Raw genomic sequence first — 21430 nt, forward strand, 5'->3', positions numbered from 1 at the left:
TTCTGAGATTGGGGCGTGGCCAAAGTGGGATTATCGCGATCCCGATTGGGTTGTTTAGTTTTGCAAACGAGAATATCCCGCCTTCTACAGTGTCACCAGACCCTGAATTCAAGGCTAGCGATCTCAGGGGCTGGAGCCAGGCTAACATCAGTCACTACATCTATCAGAGCAGAACAACATCAGTCACTACATCTATCAATGCCACTCACACTGTGTAGTGTACAGTCCAAACACATTGCTATGGGTAACCCTACCCAATCTATTTCATGACACTGACTAGCTCTTTTCCTTTGTCACAAAATACTTAACAAACTACTATTTATTTCCCATGAAGGTAATTTGCTGTATTTCAACTTCTTCTAATGTGATGTACTGTAACTAGTTTTCAAAATAGCTTCCCCAACACAAGAAAAAAATACAAAGAAACAGCAATGAAGTGTATATGATGGTAATTTTAAAGTTTATGATTATGTCACAGAAACTGTGTAGCCTATTATGATTGTTTCTGTTTGCATGGTATACGTAATATATCGTCTCTGTCAGGTGGAAACCTCATATGTCCAAAACTATTATTTTTCAGGATTCAAATTCAAAAGCAGCAAATATAGCAGATCTACAAGCTCAAAGCGCGTTTCAAGCTGGCAGAACTGCTACTTTTGATGCTTTTGTGTGACGCTGTAGTATGGTCATTAATTTTCGGGAAAATACAAAAAGTTAAGAGGTTTCTGCCCGACAGCAAAGATATTCATATCTGTTAAGTTTTTATGCCTGGTAGATTTTAGAATTAAATAACCAATCCACTCCAGTCTGTCCATTCCGACACATTCCAAAGAAAGCAGCTCAGTTTGTCTGTCGACAACCTGTCCTCACTTTCTCCCTTCTGGGAAATCTGCTGCTTGACGTAATAACCTTCCGGTGGTTTACAGAGGAATTTAAAAGCAAAACCAAAGTCAAATTAACTTCATGAATATACTGGTTCACAGCACTGGAGCCTACACCAGTTCAATATACTGAGTTAACCCTTTAATTCCTGTTTCTTTTGCAGGTGCAATTTGTGACCAACAGGGGGCGCATCTTGACAGCTGGTCAGCCCACTGGCTATTCCTTCAACTTCTACCCAGATCACCCTGACGCTCAACTGCTGTTGGTCAGTGGACGCTACAGTGGTTCAATAACCTCCATCGGAGCTCACTGGGGCGTGATTTGCTCTGACTCCAAGAAGTAGTCCTAGATGTTGAATCACTGAATCAAACCGTCCACATCAACTTGTCTCATTTAACTTATTCATCACAACACCCATTTTCAAGTTTCTCTAGTTTTCATTTACAAGACTGTTCCATGTTCATATTATGTGCGAACTTTAAAACATTCTGACTGTGATGGTTCCCTTGTTATTGTTACTTTTTAAAATTAAACATATTTTCAGCGGGACATGTTTGATGTGTGTATCTTTCTGTTTCTATGTTTTTGTTAAAGACATTTTAAAAAGAAATGGCATGTTATGTTGGACTATGTTGTCCAATATAAAAAACATTAAAAAATGCGATGCTTTTACATTGGATGACATAATGTAGTGTAGCATCATGCTACACTACATTATGTCATCCAATGTAAAAAACTTTTTTTTTTTAAACGCCATGCTACACTATGTCGTCCAATGTGAAAACCATGAAAACATTCCATGCTACAATGTGTTGTCAAGCAGTGAGACAAAATGAGGATCTAAAGGGCGTTGCAGTTAACGGTACGGAGCATAAGATATGCTTTTTGCCGATTTGAGCAGCCAAATAATTCAATTTCTTATTTGGAAAAAATATTATAATGTTAGAATGAAGTGGAATGAACCCCCCACTGATGTCAGGACAGTCACTGCCCATCTTTTGCTGCAGGCTGAAAACCCATCTCTTCAGGAAACACTACCCTGACCCTTCCTCATAGCCTTGCCTACCTGTTGTCAATTATTTGTCCGAGCTCTTGTTTTATTGGATCTTGTTTATTTGAAACACTTATTTGTTTTAGCTCTTGCTTATTTGATTTTCCTATTTGTCTCATCTGTTTAAGAAAGTAGGTAGCTGATATATTGCACTTTTATATGTACCACTGGCCCTTTAAGGAAAGTGCATAAAGAGGGGTGGCCAGGTTTGTGGCCTCCTGTCTAGCCAGAAGCCTGGCTTGAGTGTTTGTGAGAGAGACCTGGAGGCATGAGGGGTACAGACTAATTCTCGGTAAGACTATCTGAAACAAATGACAAGGTTTTAATTTTTATAACTCATTGTAGCAATAGTATATATACTGTATAAGAGTTTAGATAGGCTGACAATATTAGGCCTGTTGTTAATTATACTAATATATATCTGTATTTCCAGAAGCCTCCAGGTCCTTTGAGCAGCAGTACCCTGTGGCTGTGCAGGCCTATATCAATGGGAGCCATGAGCATATATTGACTCATTGGGTATGTTTGTTATTTTGCTGTATTTTGTCATCTTGCTATAGGGGCCTAATGTCTGGGATGAATTGTTGGAGGGTTGGTCTAATGGTTTATTATTTGATTTTTTTGTAGGAGCTGAACTATTGTCCCACCGTGCCATATACAGTATACTATTTAGACTGGGTTTTTGCTAGCCCCTTTCGGGACCCTGTTTACCTTTTTTGTATTTGGGAAGACGGTAACCAGGGTCCCTTGACGCTCAAAGCACTCTCTCTCATATTCGCGGGTACCACTGTCTCGTCTCGGGCTAATAGCTCGTCGCTTGGAAGTTGCAGAGATTTCTCAAAGGTACCAAAAAGAGCAATACTAAACCGCGGTTAATCTGCATTAATGCGCTCGGATCGGCGCTGCCGTTTAACATTTTTAATCATTTAGTAAAGCTAAATTTCCTCTCTCACACTCTGCTCCACTTCCCATGTCCCGCCTCCCCGCGTTGTGATTGTCATGCAAGCATGTAGGAGCTCGCCAATCAGAGGCAGTACCGTAGGACCATAGAGGTATGCGTAGGACGCGCAGCTTGTCAGTCACCGCGGGGAGGCGGGACATGGGAAGTGGAGCATTGTTTGAGAGAGGAAATTTAGCTTTACTAAATGATTAAAAATGTTAAACGGCAGCGCCGATCCGAGCGCATTAATGCAGATTAACCGCGGTTTAGTATTGCTCTTTTTGGTACCTTTGAGAAATCTCTGCAACTTCCAAGCGACGAGCTATTAGCCCGAGACGACACAGTGGTACCCGCGAATATGAGAGAGAGTGCTTTGAGCGTCAAGGGACCCTGGTTACCGTCTTCCCAAATACAAAAAAGGTAAACGGGGTCCCGAAAGGGGCTAGGTTTTTGCTATTGGACTGTGTGCAATAGGGTTGACTGAGGACAGAGCTATACTGGGCCATTAAGTAGCATTGCATGATTTTGGTTTTGCGTATTTGTATTGTTTTGATTTGCTTATTTACTTTATTTGCTTTTGGTTTTGCATTATTTGGATTTGATTTGTTTAATTTCGGTATATTTAGTTTAGAGGCCCAAGAAGGCCCGGAAGCCCTTACCCTTATTGCTCCTTTGCCTCTTGAGTTTAGTCCCTTTTGCAGAACTCCCAGTAATACTAACCGCTTTCTTCCTTTCTGTATTTTAACCTGACTATTTTTTATACCAACTGTTTGAATAAACTTGACACATTTGATACATCAGCCTCTGGTTCTGTTCATTCTGAACCCGTACCTTTCTGGGTACCTTGTTCAGTCGTGTGTGTGTGTGTGTGTGTGTGTGTGTGTGTGTGTGTGTGTGTGTGTGTGTGTGTGTGTGTGTGTGTGTGTGTGTGTGTGTGTGTGTGTGTGTGTGTGTGTGTGTGTGTGTGTGTGTGTGTGTGTGTGTGTGTGTGTGTGTGTGTGTGTGTGTGCCCAGCCTGTTAGTGGGAGCCAATGGAAATGATCATGGTGAGAGGCACAGAATGCCATCAACCACGACTTAAGTCCTGTTTTATCGTTTGACTATTGAAGAAGCAGATCTACAAGCTTGTTGTGAGCTCATTAATAATGTCTGATGTTGTTAACGTGTATTAGACGTCTAATTAAAACTGTATAATAAAGTCTCAAGATGACAATCTGTCAGAGTTTACATTTGGAAGTCACTGTAATGTCCACACACATTGTGAGAGGCCTGAGATTGCAGGAATGCCCAGGCCAAGAGCGAAGGCGTTGGTTAAATGTTGTTAATGTTGGGGTAATTGGCAAATAATTGGCTTATAATAGATACCTGTATGGAGGAGGCGATGCTTCCTGTATGATGCGTGAACCGAGACGGAAAACTTAAGTTGTTGAGATTGCCAAACTTGTGCCTTAACTATTGTTTGTGTTCAAGAATGTATTGTTAAATGTGAACACAAATAAAGCTATCAAATGTGTGTGTGGGTGTAACACCGAAACGGGATACCATACCATTTACCTGTACGGAAGTTTATCAGTAGTATCTGTTCCACCAGTATGACACACCTGTCATTCCACTAAGACCAATCTGTCACACTTTGAGATGGAGAGAAAGATAGGAATAAGGATGTGATGCAAAATTAAAAAAACGTCATTGCACACACGCACGCACGCACATAGCTGTGTGTGTGTGTGTGTGTGTGTGTGTGTGTGTGTGTGTGTGTGTGTGTGTGTGTGTGTGTGTAATTCAGGGTAGAGGACACAGTAAAGCAACGTGCGGACCGAAAGGTCCACTCTTATTTCACTTTATCCAAAAGCCTCCATATTTTATGAAAGTGAATACAAACGTTGTTTGTGCTGGACTATTACGCTGGCCTCTCACACCTGGCTCAATCTTTGGGTCAAGAGTGCAAACCATTGCAAATCAATGGCTATTGTCTGTAGTTAACCAGCCTATCCAGTCTGTCCATTCCAAGTAACACATTCCAAAGAAACCAGGACACATTGTCTTTCGAAAAACCTGTCCTCTGTTCCTTTGTTCTGGGAAATGTACTGCTTGACATACTGTAACCTTACCGGTGGTTTACAGGGGAATTTTAAAAGCAAAGCCAAAGTCATATTAACTTCATGAATATACTGATTCACGAGAGGGTTGGGTGGGAGGGTTTGTGTTTGTCTTGTGCGTTTTTTTTTTTTTTTTTAGAAAACCTGAAGAGTTTCTTTATCACTGTTTATCCTTTTCGGTAAAGCTGTGACAATTCTTCAACAAAAATTATGTTAAAATAAAATGAATATACTGGTTCACAGCACTGGAGCCTACACCAGTTCAATATACTGAGTTAACCCTTTAATTTGTGTTTCTTTTGCAGTTGCAATTTGTGATCAATGGGGGCCGCTTCGTATCAGTAGGCCAGCCCAGTGGCTATTCCTTCAACTTCTGCCCAAAGCACCCTGACGCTAAACTGCTGTTCATCAGCGGACGCCACAACGGCAGCGGAATAACCTCCATCGGAGCTCACTGGGGCGTGAACGGCTCTGACTCCAAAAAGAAGTTCTAGATGTTGTATGATGTCAGTATCGTGTCAGCATCGTGGCAGTATCGTGGTCAGTATCATGGCAGAGGACCATGATGTAACTATTTTTAATCATCCTTTTTAGCAATCTACGCTCTTGCAAGGGCCCATGGTTCAGTTGCTTATGTCCTTCTCGGACCACAAACGGTTCATGTCCTGAATGGTTCATGTCTGTGAAGACTACAGGAATGAAACTGTTAAATCAGCTGAGGGCAGTGTGGATGGGGCATCAAGGCCACTGTGGCCTCAGGGCAGATCATTTGAAGGACAGAAGGCCAAACTGTGGGAAAACGGCGGCCATGGCCTTCATTGGCTATGAACTGAATACCAAGGACCTCAATGGAAATTGGAAACAAGACCGCAAGGACTTTTTTGGACGGACCTTTTAGACAAAGTATTATAAATTTAATTGTGATGTTTACATTTTTTGCTTAATAAAAGCAGTCCTTCTTTGCCTGTCATACCCTGAAGACCTTTTATTGTCAAAACGTTGGTAAAATAAAATAAATTGCATCGTGGCTACGAGCTGTGCGACCTTTCTTTGCAATAGTATCATGTCAGTATCGTGGACAGTATCATGTGAACAGTATCCAAGAAATGTACTTGAATAAAAGCTAAATATGTGTCTTGGAAATGTACTCAAGTAAAATACGTATAAAAAAAAGTACAGATCCTCAGAATCTGTACTTATGTACATTTACTCCGTTACTGTCCACCACTGAAAGTATTCAATCAAGTCATGGTCAGTACTGTGGTTAGTATCATGTCAGTGTCATGTCAATATCGTATCATCCTCAATTAACACATTAACAGGGTTTTACTGGGCATGTAATGCTGTCATCATAAAACACTTTAATTACAGCTATGACTACATATTTTGATGTGTCTCAAAAACATAAAGGAAAACCGCATGGCAGAAAAAGACTCACTCACGCATAAACTTTAAAGGAAGACTTCCTTCATACAGTAGTTTATGCAGCGAGCAAGTCTTTTTCTGCCAGTTTTACATATTTTATCGACCAGGCTATGCACCACAGCAGTAATTCATTGCCATCTTGACATTTGAAACCAGCTCTGTTAAAAACAGGTCTGTTAAAAAAAACAGTCCTGTTTCTTCCTTATGAGAAATACCCCTTGTCTTTTAAACGCCTACCAGGAAATGTCAGCACATAACATAGCATATATAAAGACAAGTGATTTCTGGTAGGATCAGTTACAGCACAAACTGAGGTCACAGGACTGACTTTGAATTTTCACAGACTGGCTGCAGACAGGTAAGCATGCAGGGAACAATATAGAATACAATAGAATAAAATGTAATAGTCACAGCTGTTTATTCACATGACATTAACAAGCAAGGTATACAACCCACACACACACGTACATGTGTGTGTGCTTGCGCTTATTAGTTTGTTTGCAAGAGACCTCTTCTCAGCTTGGCTGCTATAAATTACATTTGCATTGATGTTTCATAACTGCATTGTGTTCTTACAGTGGACAAACACTGAAATACATTGATGTGACATGTTTTACTGACTATCTGACTATCTCAGTGGATACATACTCTTTGTACATTGACTGACTGTATTGTATAGTGTACATTTTAGAATATTTAGAATTAGAATATTTGTGACACATTTGAGTGAAATCAGACAGATTTAACTGTAAACTGATTTTAAGGTAATGCACTATACTTTTTTTCCTATATTATAGGAAAAAAATATTTTTAGTTTTCTATATCCATTCCAAATATTCAGAGTCACATATATACACTACATGACTGTCAACACAGAGAGTTTGAGAGGTTTTGGTTCAAATTTAGGTTAAATCTTGTTAATTGCGTGCAACCTTGTTACAATCGAAACAATCGATATAATCACAATATACCACAGCCTCTTGTGTGTATGCACTATATATAGTGAAAATGTAATGTGTTAATAACTGGATAATTTTATCTTCTTTTTCCAGTGTCATTAACTCAGCAACAGCATGGCTCTGGGTCCACTGACTGTGATTGTGATTGTGTTGCTGTCTTCAGCATGGGCCAAACGTGAGTAGTAACTGTGTGTGTGTGTGTGTGTGTGTGTGTGTGTGTGTGTGTGTGTGTGTGTGTGTGTGTGTGTGTGTGTGTGTGTGTGTGTGTGTGTGTGTGTGTGTGTGTGTGTGTGTGTGTGTGTGTGAGAGAGAGAGAGAGAGAGTGCAATTAATTAAATCCTAGACAAATATTTATAATAATCTATTATAAATTCAAAGTCAAACTAGCTTTATTGACATGGCATACATGTGCACTTACTGTCAAAACAGAAATGAAAAAAAAAAAAGAATCATGTAAAACACAATACAGATATATATGTGTGTAAATGTAATGTACGCATATCGTCACCGCACGGCGCCGTCAAGGCCAAGGTTGCCAAGGTATTTAACCAGGTCTGAAATCAAGGGCAGTTGTTGCTGATGGGAGGTAAACAGTTATTTTGACTGTGTTTAAGAGGGCTGTTGATTTAGCCACCATACGTTTAACTGTTAGTTTAATTGTATTAATTATTTGTATGCTGGAGTGATTGGCACGAAAGCTACTAAGAATAAAGCGTTTATTTATTAACTTTACGGACGGTTTGGACTACAGTCTTTTTAGTACGTCGAAGCAACCCTGGCCGTCGACAACCAGTAGTGCCAGAAGTACAGGACTTTAGACACCAAAATAAGTGGCTCAGGGGTAGAGTGTCCGGGGTAGAGTGAACTGGAAACCGCAAGGTTCCCAGTTCGATCCCGGGTCAGAGTTAGTGTCGGAGTGTCCTTGAGCAAGACACTGAACCCCTAATTGCTCCCGATGAGCAGGTTGGTGCCTTGCATGGTTTCCTCTGCCATCGGTGTATGAATGTGAATGTAATGCACAATCTATGTAAAGCGCTATACAAATGCCCCATTTTATCAGCAACACCTGCCCTTGATTTCAGACCTGGATGAATACCTTGGCAACCTTGGCCGTCATCAAATAGAAAACAAGTCAAATGGCTCTTACATCAAAATATGACAGGTATGTCGGTGACTGGTGGATGTTAATATCAATCTCTCTCTCTCTCTCTCTCTCTCTCTCTCTCTCTCTCTCTCTCTCTCGCTCTCTCTCTCTCTCACTTTGTTTCTCCAGCAACCAACGGGACATACAGCTACTCTCTAGCAGTGGGTAAAGGGACAGGTACCTCCTACCAGACCAAGGGGGAGGGACACATCACAGCCATCAGGGTCTGGGAGGCCCATGCCGCCTACATCCATGGGTATGTACAGTTCACTTGTCAATAGTAGAAACAAATTATGTATGTATTGAGACGATGTAGGCATTTAGCAGACAGAACGCTGAACAGTCCTCCAGCTTGGCAAGGCGTCCCAGTGAACACAATTGGGTTCGCTGGAGAGTAGCCGGTGCCGTTCACAAGCTCACAACACACTGCAATACATTTCTGTAGTTCTGCTATTTTCTGCATGACATCCAGTAAATTAGGCAATACCCAGACTAACAGGTTGTTAGTTAGAAGATATATATATATATATACTGTATATAGATAAGAATGAGCACTAAAGTTCCATTAGGTTTCGTGGTATGTTGATCAGGAACAAAGACAACACAAAGTTATGAAGATGAGTGACTCACACGGAAGTAGAGTCTAGACAAGTTGTAAATTATCTTATCTCTTAATCTCTCTCAACACACACACACACACACACACACACACACACACACACACACACACACACATACACACACACACACACACACACACACACACACACACACACACACACACACACACACACACACACACACACACACACATACACACACACCTCTAGGATTCAGTTTCAGTTTGATGGCATCTGGAGTCCAATAGTCGGCGTAAAATCTGGCACCACAATAGAGATGGAGCTGCGTGATGGGGAGACCATCGTTCAGATCTCTGGGAAATATCACACCAGCAACTACATCTATCAGGTCAGAACTACATCAGTTACTACATCTATCAATACCACTCACACTGTGTGTACAGTCCAAACACATTGCTATGAATAAACCTACCCAATCAATTTCATGACACTAACTAGCTCTTTTCCTTTCACAAAATACTACTATTAACTACTATCTAAGTGGCTTTAGTTTATCGTCACACTATTTCCCTTGAGGGTGGATTGCTGTAGTTCAACTTCTTCCAAAGTGAAATAATTGATGTTATCAAAACAGCTTCCCCAACACTAGATACATCTGCATATTTAGCCCCATTAAAACCTCTCCCTGCTATGTAGCTCCGAGATGAGGTCCTACGGTGCCGTTTGAGCAGAACATTTTTCTTACCCCTTTCTGCACATCGTATCCAAAAAGTAAAGGTTTTCTGAAATGCTTTCAGATGTTTTAACTTTTAGCATGCAATAAAATCTATCCAACGATTTGGAAAAAAAAGTGTTTAAATAGCTTCTCTCCTCAGCCGGTTCCATAATATTATGCATTAGAAGATGCAATTGAACATTTGACCAGTAGAGGAATCAGTAATGTTGCCTCTGCAGGCGCAACGTCCGGGTATGTCTTAAAAACATTTAGGAGAGAAGCTATTTAACGTTGGATAGATTTATTGCGCGCTAGAACTTAAAACATGTGAGAGCATTTCAGAAAACCTTTACTTTTTGGATACGATGTGCAGAAAGGGGTAAGAAACATGTGAAGTGGAAAATATTCGAAAATGTCCTGCTCAAACGGCACTGACAAGCGTGGAACCTCACCTCAGAGCTATACAGCGGAGGGAGAGGTTCCGATTGGAGCTACTGTATATTCTAAGTTACGTATTCATATCTGGTCTGGTTTTTATGACTAGTAGATTTTAGAAATTAAAAATGTAATAACCAAATTGTCATTGAACCGTTGATTCCTGTTGCAGGTGATATTTGTGACCAACATGGGCCGCTTCTTGACAGCTGGCCAGCCCACTGGCTATTCCTTCAACTTCTACCCACATCACCCTGACGCTGAACTGCTGATGATCAGTGGACGCTTCAGTGGTTCAACAATAACCGCCATCGGAGCTCACTGGGGCGTGATTGGCTCTGACTCCAAGAAGCACTAGATGTTGAATGACTGAATCAAACCATCCACATCAACTCGTCTCATTTAACCTTGGTGTTGATTAATCACCCATTTTCATTCTCTCGTTTTCAGTCTCCTGGCATAACATTTCTCATAGTGCAAACAAAACAAAAACTGACTCTAATCTTGTTATGTTATGTTTACCACTTTTGCAAATTAAAAATCTTTTTAAAAGGGAGCTATTTGATGTGTGAATCTTCTTGTTTTCGATTCACCTTGTTTCCAAAAACAAGGGACCTGGATATTGAATAGGGAGCCGAGCTGAGAAACACTGATTTAACCAGTTAGCACACCAGAAAGCAGAACTATGCCGCTTTCTGGTGTGCTAACTGCTTCTCTGTAGCGAGTGAACAGTGCAGTCAAAGTGGGGTTTGGGGACCCCCAGGGGTCCTTGAGATGGTCCTCAGTTTAACCCTTTATTCTGTACAGTACATTGGCTATTTGAAAATAGCAGACAAGCTCACAACCAGTAACCAAAATGTAGGTTTAAATTGACCCAAAGTAGTTGTGTATACATATATACTCTATATACGTCTACTTCCAAACCAACCCATTAATAACATTTACCAAATGCTCATGCAAGGGAATCTTGTTGGTTTCATAGCAGCCTCTCTTGCCAGGCGGCATGAAGGCTTCGGTCTTGGAAATGAAGCCAATGCGGAGGTAATAAAAACGCTGCAGTTCTCATTAATGGAACTATGCAAAATAATTTTCATTCCATTGAAGTCAATGGGGATTTGACACGACTTTACACTTGGTTTTAGTAACTTAGTAAAAGTTTTCATAAAGACATGTATAGCGACCAGGATTGTGTTACCTAGTGTTAATTAGCTGGTGAAGTATTTTTTGAAATTCATATCTACAAATGTCTACGACAAGCCATCGAAGTCACATGATTGGACGCCATTGTTTAAGTTAATCAAAGGGTTTAAACTTGATACCTGTTGGTAAAATGTTAAATACATTAAAGCTTTGCTCTGTTGTTGCCTGACAAGAACTGAGAAACGTCACTGAAATACATGCAGTGAGGAATACAGACAGGGAGCATTTCTGTATTGTTGTTGTAATAAGTGGTGTAAAGTAACTAAGTACATTTACTCAAGTACTGTACTTAAGTACAATTTTGAGGTAGCTTTACTCTAATGGAGTATTTCCAATTTTTAGTACTTTTACTTCTACTCTGTACTGTACTTTTACTCCACTACAATTAATAATTATATCAATTATTATAAAACATACATTAACCACTTTAGCCCTATTTTATACCTAGGCTATTTGAAAATAGCCGATCTACAAGCTCACAACGTGTCGCATCGCACGGCATACTTTGTACTTTAGTTTTTTATATTTACCTCACTTTGCATCACAAACCATATTAGGTTGATCAAAGGGAGTTAGTATTTTTTGATATTTCTTTGTTTGTTTTGTTTTCATCACTTCCAACCTGCCAAAAAAATGCACTAATGAGTGTCCAAGATGAGGACACAACTGTATATCTGTTTCTTTAACTCTCTCTCTCTCTCTCTCTCTCTCTCTCTCTCTCTCTCTCTCTCTCTCTCTCTCTCTCTCTCTCTCTCTATCTCTCTCTCTCTCTATCAGAAAACTAGATCTAGACAGGAAAAACTGCTGTTTGTTAATTGTGAAATGCACGTGGACTATGTTTATTGTTATACTCTATCGTTTACCATGTCATGCCGTCTGACTATTTGCTAGTGTATTTCTTCTGTGAAATCCAGGTACAGTACAAGTGGTTTACCAAATAAACCTGCTGATTTTGTTATACAATGAGTGATGTATAACTACATTTTATACTCCTTATTAGATATTATTACAGTGACCTCAGTTAGGGTACATTCACACTAGGCACCTTTAAAAAAAAAAGAAGACACAGTTACGTTAAAACCCTATGAGAAACGACCAAAAGGCGACCGCATAGTGGCCGCGCTTTTCAAAGGCACTAGCCAGCGCCTTTTCTGACCGAGTAGAGTGCTTTTAAAAGTGGAAAAATAGTTTAACGCTTTAAGAAATGTGCTTATGATGTGGACCACTTTTTATCAGCTGTCCAGTCACACCTGTGCACAAACGCAGAGCTGCTCGTCCAAGCTGAATGGTGTCTCTATGCCCTGCTATCGGCCACGGAGGCACCCACACCCGACTACCTCTTCTGCCTTACAAACAAAGCATTATTCAACGTATTTACCTAATATATTGTATTTGCTATATTTTTCATTTAGTTGTATTTACTTAAAGGCAAACCTATTCATTTTATGCTGATTGACCAGCGTCAGCTGCACTGCTCAATACGGAGAAAAGCAGAAGCCCTGCCTGCCAGGAGAGAGGTGTCATCTAACAAGGACAAACTCAGACAAGTCGGTGTTCGCCTATATAAGTCTATAGTCTATATAAGATCGATACATTTAAGGCAAGAGATATGCCATGCAGTTGCTCAATCTTCATTAGTATCACATCGACAAACTCTTGACACATTTAAAACTATTGACAACAAAGTTTAAAACGTTGTTGTCAATATTTGGTACTTTATATATTGAGTTAATATTGACGTCTGTCCATCCCCCTTATTTTCTTTTACCTTATTTCGGTTTCTGCAGAAAAGATGCCGTAGGCAGTGCTTTCACTTCATAAAAGACACCTGAACGCACCTCAAAGCCAGACCGCACCAATGCTATTAGTCGCAACTCCTTGCAACAAAACAGTTTTAAGCCCAGTCCACACCTACGCAACTATTGCAACTGCAACTACTTGCAACCATTATCCCCAAATTGCACCAGTCTGCAACTGGTCAGTCCAGACCGCTGCAATTTCCTGAAAGGATGGCAAGTTGCGACTAGTCGCATTGGTGTAGACTGGGCTTTAGGCCACTTCAGTTATAATTTAGAAGGCACCGTAACACAACAGTATAGTATTTATCTGAACCAGGATTTTATCTGAACCCCCCAGCCCAGCAACAATGGAGGGTGGAACTTCCACCCAACTACCATGTCATGCCGTCTGACTATTTGCTAGTGTATTTCTTCTGTGAAATCCAGGTACAGTACTAGTGGTTTACCAAATCAACCTGCTGATTTTGTTATACAATGAGTGATGTATAACTACATTTTATGCTGGTCAATCAGCATAAAATTAATAGGTTTGCCTTTAAGTAAATACAACTCCACGATAAATATAGCAAATACAATATATTAGGTAAATACGTTTAATAATGCTTTGTTTGTAAGGCAGAAGAGGTAGTTGGGTGGAAGTGTGAGGTGCTCCATCGCGCTATGTAAATCATGTCACTTCCACCGTGGAAGTGACATGATTTACATAGCGCGATGGAGCTCCCTCAGTTGTCTGCAGAGGTCCTCCGCAGAGAACGACGGACATTTTTGAGCCGCATTGACCTCCAATTCCAACTGTGCGATCTCGTAGTTTCTCTGCGGTTTCAGCTTGTCTTTGCTGTATTTGTCCTGCAGCTCTGTGTCCCTCTGCTGAAGTTTGTGCTTTTCCTCCACACTCCACTCCGCACGGCGGTCATCCACGAGCTTCTCGGCGGCCTCGTACTGGCTCTTCTCGGCTTCTACCCTGGTTGCCCTCAGCTCCTCACAGACACTGTCCAACATCTCCCTCAGATGCTCGTTGGTCTCCACCAGATCGCTCTGAGAGCGGGACAACGTCCCCAGCTGGACACCCAGCCTCTGGTTCTGCTGTTCTAGTTCAACTATCTCATGTTCCATCTCTGCCAGGCGGTTCTCCAACCACGTTTTGTAGAACTCCTCCGCGCGGGTGGCCTGCACCTTCCGGATGAGCTCCATGTCTTTCTCAGTCAGCACCTCTTGCTCTCGCTGCAGCCTTTTCGCACTCTCTTTCAGAACCTCCACGTCAGACTGCTGACCGTCAGTTTGCGCCTGCGCCGTATCGCTCTCCCTCTCTGCCTCCGCTTTGGACCGGACACCGGCCGCCTCCAACTTGAGCGTGTGCTTCATGTTCTCCACCTGGCAGGTGAGAGAGTCGACTTCCCTCTCAGCCTCGTGTAGCCGTCCAGCCAGCCGGGTGTTCTGGGCACGGAGCTCGGCCACCTCCGCCTCCAGACCTTTCAGCCGCACGTGAAGCTGGACATTCTCCTCCTTCAGCGGAGCCTCCATGCGTTTCCCATCACGAGACGGGTCGGAGCGCTTGTCCTGGGCCACCGGACCCTCCTTATGCCGCTCCGGACGGGCTGTCTCTGCCTCAAAACGGACCTCCGTCTCTTCCGGTTCTCCTTCACTTTCTTCTTCACTGTCGTCGTCAAACTGGGATTTAAGGGAGATGTTTTCGCACGAAAGTAAGATGTGTTCATACAACAGCTTATTGTACTCTGACCTGTACTTCTCTATCTTCTCTTCCAGCTTGTGGAAGTGCTCTCTGACCGGCCCCTCCATCTCCTGCTGCAACTGGGCCCTGATGAACTCCAGCCGCTGAGGGGTCATCGCCTGTAGCCGCACCTCCTCCAGCTCCGTGGTCTTGTCCTGCAGCTCTCCTCGCAGCTGCAGCAGGAGCTCCAGGCTCTCCTGGTGAGACAGCTTGTCGCGCACCAGCTGCTTCAGTTCCCCTTGCCTCTGCGTCAGCTCGCTCTGCAGCAGACTGGTGTACTCGGCGTGCAAGTCCTTGTAGTTCTTCAGGAGGATCTCGCACCGCAACCGCTCGTCGGTCAGCATTTTCTGAAGCTCCATATCGGAGCCCAGCGGCCGTGTGGGACCCCCCCCCAGCGAGGCCGGAGGCTTCACTGGCCCTGGTCCCAGATTAGGGAGGAGGAGGAGGGGTCCCGGCTTGGACAAGGGGAGAGGGGCCCATTCCACCTCTATTGCAGACATTCACCTTGAGGCACACGGCACAAACACGTTTTGGATTTCTTTTATCTCTGTGTGACTCTGTTGCTCTCTATACAGTATACGGTGTGTCTCTCTCTCTAGGCCATCCTAGGACAAAATAGATCTCTATAGACATCTTAACCTTATATCTTCACTCTATATCTGGTCAGCCTGACATCAGACCCAAGCAAACCGTCATCATGACATCATAACTCAAACTATGATGAAAAATGTTTGTCGACTACCTTTTTTCACTGACAAAAAAATAAACAAAAACTAAACTAGAAAATGTGCTCCCCCGAGCACAGGTCTCCGCCAGTACTGTTCCTGATTAATCCTGTCTTACCTCACTTCAAAAGATATAAATGATCTTTTGAAGTGACATACCGAAATCTCTATTTCATCATGCGTCTCGCTAGCCAATCAAAGCACACCCTTTCAACATATTGTCACGTGTCACGTGAAGCTTGACCAATGTTAGCTTGGTGGACACACGGAAGGACGAGAACGAAAACATAGTCTCCTGGCGGAGACAATAAAAACTAAGCTACAATGACTAAAACTAGAACAATAGTCTGGGCAACCACACTAACTAAGACTAAATATATTGACAATTTCGTCAACAAATAAAAACGAGACTAAAATATTAGACAGGGACTAGTGGAGAAGAGATCCAGTAGAACTAAAAGACAAGTCATTTTATGTTTGGTTGCACATGGGTGTTGCGCTCTGAAAATAGCAGATCTACAAGCTCACTTTCAGCATGAACCAAGTGTAAAACCAGCCAATACGACACCATCAAGGCTCCGCCAAAATACATTCGACTTATAGTCGACTAAATCAACTGTTGATTTAGTCGACTATAATCTTATGATATTAAGTCGACTAAAACTAGACAAAAACTAAAACATTTAAGATGACAAAAATATGACTAAAACCTAATTGGATTTTATTCAAAAGACTATGACTAAAACTAAATCTAAATTTGCTGTCAAAATCAACACTGCTCTGGTCGTTATGGTTATTAGGCTACTGTGAGTCGGTCAGATAGGCGTTGACAGAACCACCATTCTGACCGCTATGCCCATATATGGTCATGTGCATGTATGGGACCGACCGACTTCAAACTCGGTGCGCGCATCGGCAAGGACTCAAGGGAGTGCGGCGCCCGCCATTGAGTAGTTCGGATATGCGGTTGTCCAGAACCGCTGACCCGACCAATATGTCCATATATAGGCATATATGGATAGCCAGTTGTCCAGAACCGCAGATACAACCATAATGCCCATATATGGGCATATACTGATGACATAAGGCATCTCCATATATGGGCATAGAAGGGACAAGCACTGACAGATACATAGATCTCCATATATGGGCACAAAAGGGGGCATGATCATTGCCCATATAGGGCATAGCAGTGGCGGCCATTTTCTGGTTCCACTCAAAAATAGTCCATGCATTTTTCCCATAGAGATTTCCAAAAATATTTATATCAAGCATCATTCCAATCCGTACACAACTCAGACATTGTATGTCTTGATGAATTGAATACATAGGCTTATTGTATAACTGTACCTTTTTGCAAACTGTTAAACCTTCGGGGTCGAGACACCCGTCTTTGACCTTTTAGGATAGTGTAAAAGTTAGAAATGTGTGCAGGAGTCAGGTAGTTAATTATTGTAGTAAATTATTATGGACAGAAGGTGGCGGTGATGCACACATTTCATCTAATAGTATTGGACAAATTTCATTGATTCCAAGGTACTCAATTTAGTTGAATACTTCGGTAACAATTTAATCAGGTCATTCCATGAGATTGTTATTTTACATTGTTATATTCTTATGTTATTTTTGTTTTAAATAAAGCAACCTATTAGATATAACACTTTAAACTTCCCAGAAAACATGGTATGGTTTTTTTCCCTCTACACCAAATCTCTTATGACATGTTGAGGTGTTTTTTTCTTTGCTGGAGTATTTCCAGATTTCAGTACTTTTACTTCTACTCCACTACATCTCAGAGGCAAATATTATACTTTTACTCCACAACAATTATTTGCAAACATTAGTACTTTGTAGATTTTGGTTGTTATTACAAAACATACATTAACCACTTCAGCCCTAACTTCTCAACCTTTTCAGGCAGTGAACCCCCAAAATAATCATATTTGAACTGGGGACCCCCCAGTAAATATTGTGAAATAGCGGATCTACAAGCTCACAGCGAGGCGTTGTGAGCTTGTAGATCGGCTATTTTCAAATGTTTTGCCTCTTTCTTATATTATTTGACAATTTGACAAGCACTACATAATATAATATATAATATATGAGCTCACAATGCAGCAGGCTTGCAAGGGAGGAGAGCCCCACACTACAAACATAATCAATAAATAGCATTTTAAATAGCATACATAGCATTAAAATGACAGTTCCCCCTAACCCAACCCGAGCATTTTGAAAATAAATTAAAAAATGCAAAAATCTTATGAAAAAGAGTTTGAAGATCGGCTATTTTCAAATAGCCAGAGTTTAAATAGGGCTGAAGTGTTTAATGTATGTGTAGCACTGGCCCTTTAAGGAAAGTGCATAAAGAGGGGTGGCCAGGTTAGTGGCCTCCTGTCTAGCCAGAAGCCTGGCTTGAGTGTTTGTGAGAGAGACCTGGAGGCATGAGGGGTACAGACTAATTCTCGGTAAGACAATCTAAAACAAATGACAAGGTTTTTATAACTCATTGTAACAATAGTATATATATAAGAGTTTAGATAGGCTGACAATATTAGACCTGTTGTTAATTATACTAATATATATCTGTATTTCCAGAAGCCTCCAGGTCCTTTGAGCAGCAGTACCCTGTGGCTGTGCAGGCCTATATCAATGGGAGCCATGAGCATATATTGACTCATTGGGTATGTTTGTTATTTTGCTGTATTTTGTCATCTTGCTATAGGGGCCTAATGTCTGGGATGAATTGTTGGAGAGTTGGTCTAATATGCTTTATTATTTGATTTTTGTAGGAGCTGAACTAACCATCACTGTTTTTCCCCACCGTGCCATAGATATACTATTTAGACTGGGTTTTTACTATTGGACTGTGTGCAATAGGGTTGACTTGAGGACAGAGCTATACTGGGCCATTAAGTAGCATTGCATGATTTTGATTTTGGTTTTGCTTATTTGCTGATTTGCTTTTGGTTACTTATTTACTTTATTTTGTTTTGGTTTTACATTATTTGGATTTGATTTGTTTAATTTCTGTATATGTTGTTTAGAGGCCCAAGTAGGCCCGGAAGCCCTTACCCTTTATTGCTCCTTTGCCTCTTGGGTTTAGTCCCTGTGCAGAGCTCCCAGTAATACTAACCGCTTTCTTCCTTTTTGTATTTTAACATGACTATTTCTTATACCAGCTGTTTGAATAAACTTGACACATTTGATACATCAGCCTCTGGTTCTGTTCATTCTGAACCCGTACCTTTCTGGGGAACCTTACCTTGTTCAGTCCTATGTATCTATATATATACAGTATATGGTTAATCTGTGTAAAGGATCCCTCACTCCTATATGTGTGGGTGGCGTAGTCATTGCTTTATATCGCCCTGCTACATGTTTTGTAATAATAATCAAAATCTACAAAGTAACTAAAGTTTTCAAATAATTATAGTGAAGTAAAAAATACAATATTTGTCTCTGAGAAGACTGAGATGTAGTGGAGTAGAAGTAAAAGTATAGAGAATTGGAAATACTCCAGTAAAGTAGAAGTACCTCAAAATTGTACTTAAGTACAGTACTTGAGTACATGTAATTTAACACTTTCCGCCACTGCACCTGTGTGTAAATAACCACCACCACTGATTGACAGTTTGCATGACATCACATGTCAGAGCCATATGGTCACATTAAAGACAACCATTAAAGCCATTAAGCAATTGTTTAAACATGACAGTAACTACTGTCATGTGGGCTACATTTACATAATTAATGGGGATGTTGTGTATTAGCAAGAGTAGTTTACCGTTCACCTCATGTGATGTAAGTTAGATCACATGACGAGGAAGGTTTGCAGTTAGCATGGAGAAGGTGTTAAGTCCAAGCATAGAGTTATAATAGGCATATGAGTTCAAGGCCTTCTGTCTTTAGCCCTGAAACATGACTGTCATGTCATGACAGTCATGGAACCACTTGTTCTTGGTTTTTGAATGGTCTCCATTTACAACCCGTACAACTACTTAAACGTTCAAATTTCAAAAATAAAGTTCTTATCCCAAAGCCACGGATGTAACAAGTTAAAGCGCCCGGGTCTAAGTACCAGTATTCAAAATGTCCTTCATATGCTTTCAAATACGTGACCCTATCGGTTGGGAGGTGTATTGCACTGTGATACATTATAACTCCATGAGAAATTGGCCGTCGATCGGATTAAAATGCTTTTTATTGAACAAAAAGGAAGATACGGGTACCAGGCGCTTTACATTTTTACATACGTGGCTTTGGGATAAACACTTTATATTTGAAATCTGAACCTTGATTTATGTATGGGTTGTAAATAAGCAGTTTTGCAAATACCGCCATCTTTGATATGCCCAACTGCATTGTGGGTATGTGCAAAGCATTATGGGATAAGAAAGGTCCCTACCCGCATCTCTTTGCTTTGATAGTCTTGGGCTGTGGTGCGCTATGATGGCAAGATGACAGACGAGACGATCATTTCAGTCATTTAACTGTTCTTCATGTAACCAGGTAGACATGTTACTATGGCAGCATCAGCCAGGTGCTCCTTGTTTCAAATTAAGGGTGGGGTTTGTTGTCACAGGAGATAAAAGGGCTGGGCTGTTTTCATTCAGGAGATCCCCTAGCTTGCTGTAAGGTTGGTGTACCTGAGGAGGACAAGAGCTGGAAGGCATGGCTTTTCTAAATGTATCGGCATATAGGTAAATTAGTAAGTATGGTACAAAGTATGCCCTTAGTCCATGCTGCTGTGCTCCTTCTCCTCCTCTGTTACGCCAGCCCAATATATGGTATTGTATGTGTTGGTTATTTATGATTGTGGTGTTTTAGTCTAGTGCGTATTTCAAAAGCTTGAATACTTTATGTACATGAAGGAATGTTGGATATTCATGAAGGATGTTTATGAAGGAAAATAATAAACAGCCTTTTTTTTATAAAGTCATTCTATGTCTTATTTCCATGCTCATCCTTGGTTACACAAACCTGTGCATTTCATTGTTAAAGAGGAAAAAAGGTGTCGTGGTCTAGTAGGCATTGTATATTTTATTATTAGTATTCCCTCTAAAAGTCCCCCCTGCTACATTCAGTTAAGACAGGATTTATTAGACCGTGATATTGTTGTTTCAAATGCATTAAAAAAAGGATTTAGTTGCCCGTTGCCGTGCAGGTGTTTTAAATCTCCAACCTAAGGCTACACCAAATTAAAACAATATGATAAAGAAATGGAGAACCACAGGCGGTCCAAATTGTAACTAAGTACATTTACTCAAGTACAATTTGAGGTATCTTTGCTTTACTGGAGTATTTCCAATTTTCAATACTTTCTACTCCACTACATCTCAAAGGCAAATATTGTAGTCTTACTCTACTACAATTACTTGGAAACTTAAGTTACTAGTTAAATTGCAGATACACCTTCAGGAGGCTGCAATTGGAAAATGGCCCCTGTCTAAGTCCTAACCTAACCTACCCCCCTACCCCCTACCCCCTCCCTCTCCTTCTTTTGTACATATTTCTCACTCTTCATACCAGTAACCTGTAAACTGATTGTATGACATTCTATAGTAGTTGTGTATATCTGTCTGTCTCTTAAATGTCATGATTTGTGTGCATGGGGAACTCATTTGAAACAAGCTCAGTGCTTTTGAGTCTTCCAGTTTAGTAGACCTCGTATTGTGAATTTGTACTTCCATGTACTGTTGTTCTCATGTCTCACTAAATAAAGTACATATTGTGAATTTGTACTTCC

General features: G+C 41.0%; 2 protein-coding genes across 4 annotated transcripts in view; both read left to right on the forward strand.

The window, feature by feature from the left end:
* The window catches only part of LOC311038413 (zymogen granule membrane protein 16-like), a 28953-nt gene extending 18247 nt beyond the window's left edge, over positions 1–10706 (forward strand). For both annotated transcript variants that reach the window (XM_084047929.1, XM_084047930.1), the window contains exons 5-6: positions 1046–1241; positions 10600–10706. In XM_084047929.1, the coding sequence (XP_083904055.1) occupies positions 1046–1225 (180 nt within the window). In that variant the 3' untranslated portion in view covers positions 1226–1241; positions 10600–10706. The remainder of the gene's footprint in view (positions 1–1045; positions 1242–10599) is intronic.
* On the forward strand, positions 6609–10706 carry LOC311038402 (zymogen granule membrane protein 16-like). Of its 2 annotated transcripts, XM_084047910.1 has the most exons (6): positions 6609–6755; positions 7450–7531; positions 8630–8756; positions 9331–9469; positions 10404–10559; positions 10590–10706. In XM_084047910.1, exons 2-6 carry the CDS (start codon positions 7471–7473, stop codon positions 10602–10604), a joined length of 498 nt encoding a protein of 165 aa, XP_083904036.1. In that variant the 5' UTR covers positions 6609–6755; positions 7450–7470; the 3' UTR covers positions 10605–10706. The 2 variants fall into 2 exon arrangements, with proteins under 2 accessions (XP_083904036.1, XP_083904035.1); XM_084047909.1 differs by having other exon boundaries at positions 6611–6755; positions 10404–10706.
* Positions 10707–21430: the final 10724 nt, after the last annotated feature.

Source organism: Gymnoscopelus microlampas (assembly GCF_963454915.1).
Source record: "Gymnoscopelus microlampas genome assembly, chromosome: 3".
Classification (NCBI taxonomy): domain Eukaryota; kingdom Metazoa; phylum Chordata; class Actinopteri; order Myctophiformes; family Myctophidae; genus Gymnoscopelus; species Gymnoscopelus microlampas.

Excerpts from the sequence above, each read along its gene's own strand:
- LOC311038402 (XM_084047909.1), top strand. The coding sequence starts at position 7,471 with ATGGCTCTGGGTCCACTGACTGTGATTGTGATTGTGTTGCTGTCTTCA. Across the intron at positions 7,532-8,629 it reads GTCTTCAGCATGGGCCAAAC|CAACCAACGGGACATACAGC; the intron begins GTGAGTAGTAAC and ends TTGTTTCTCCAG. Across the intron at positions 9,470-10,403 it reads CCAGCAACTACATCTATCAG|GTGATATTTGTGACCAACAT; the intron begins GTCAGAACTACA and ends TTCCTGTTGCAG.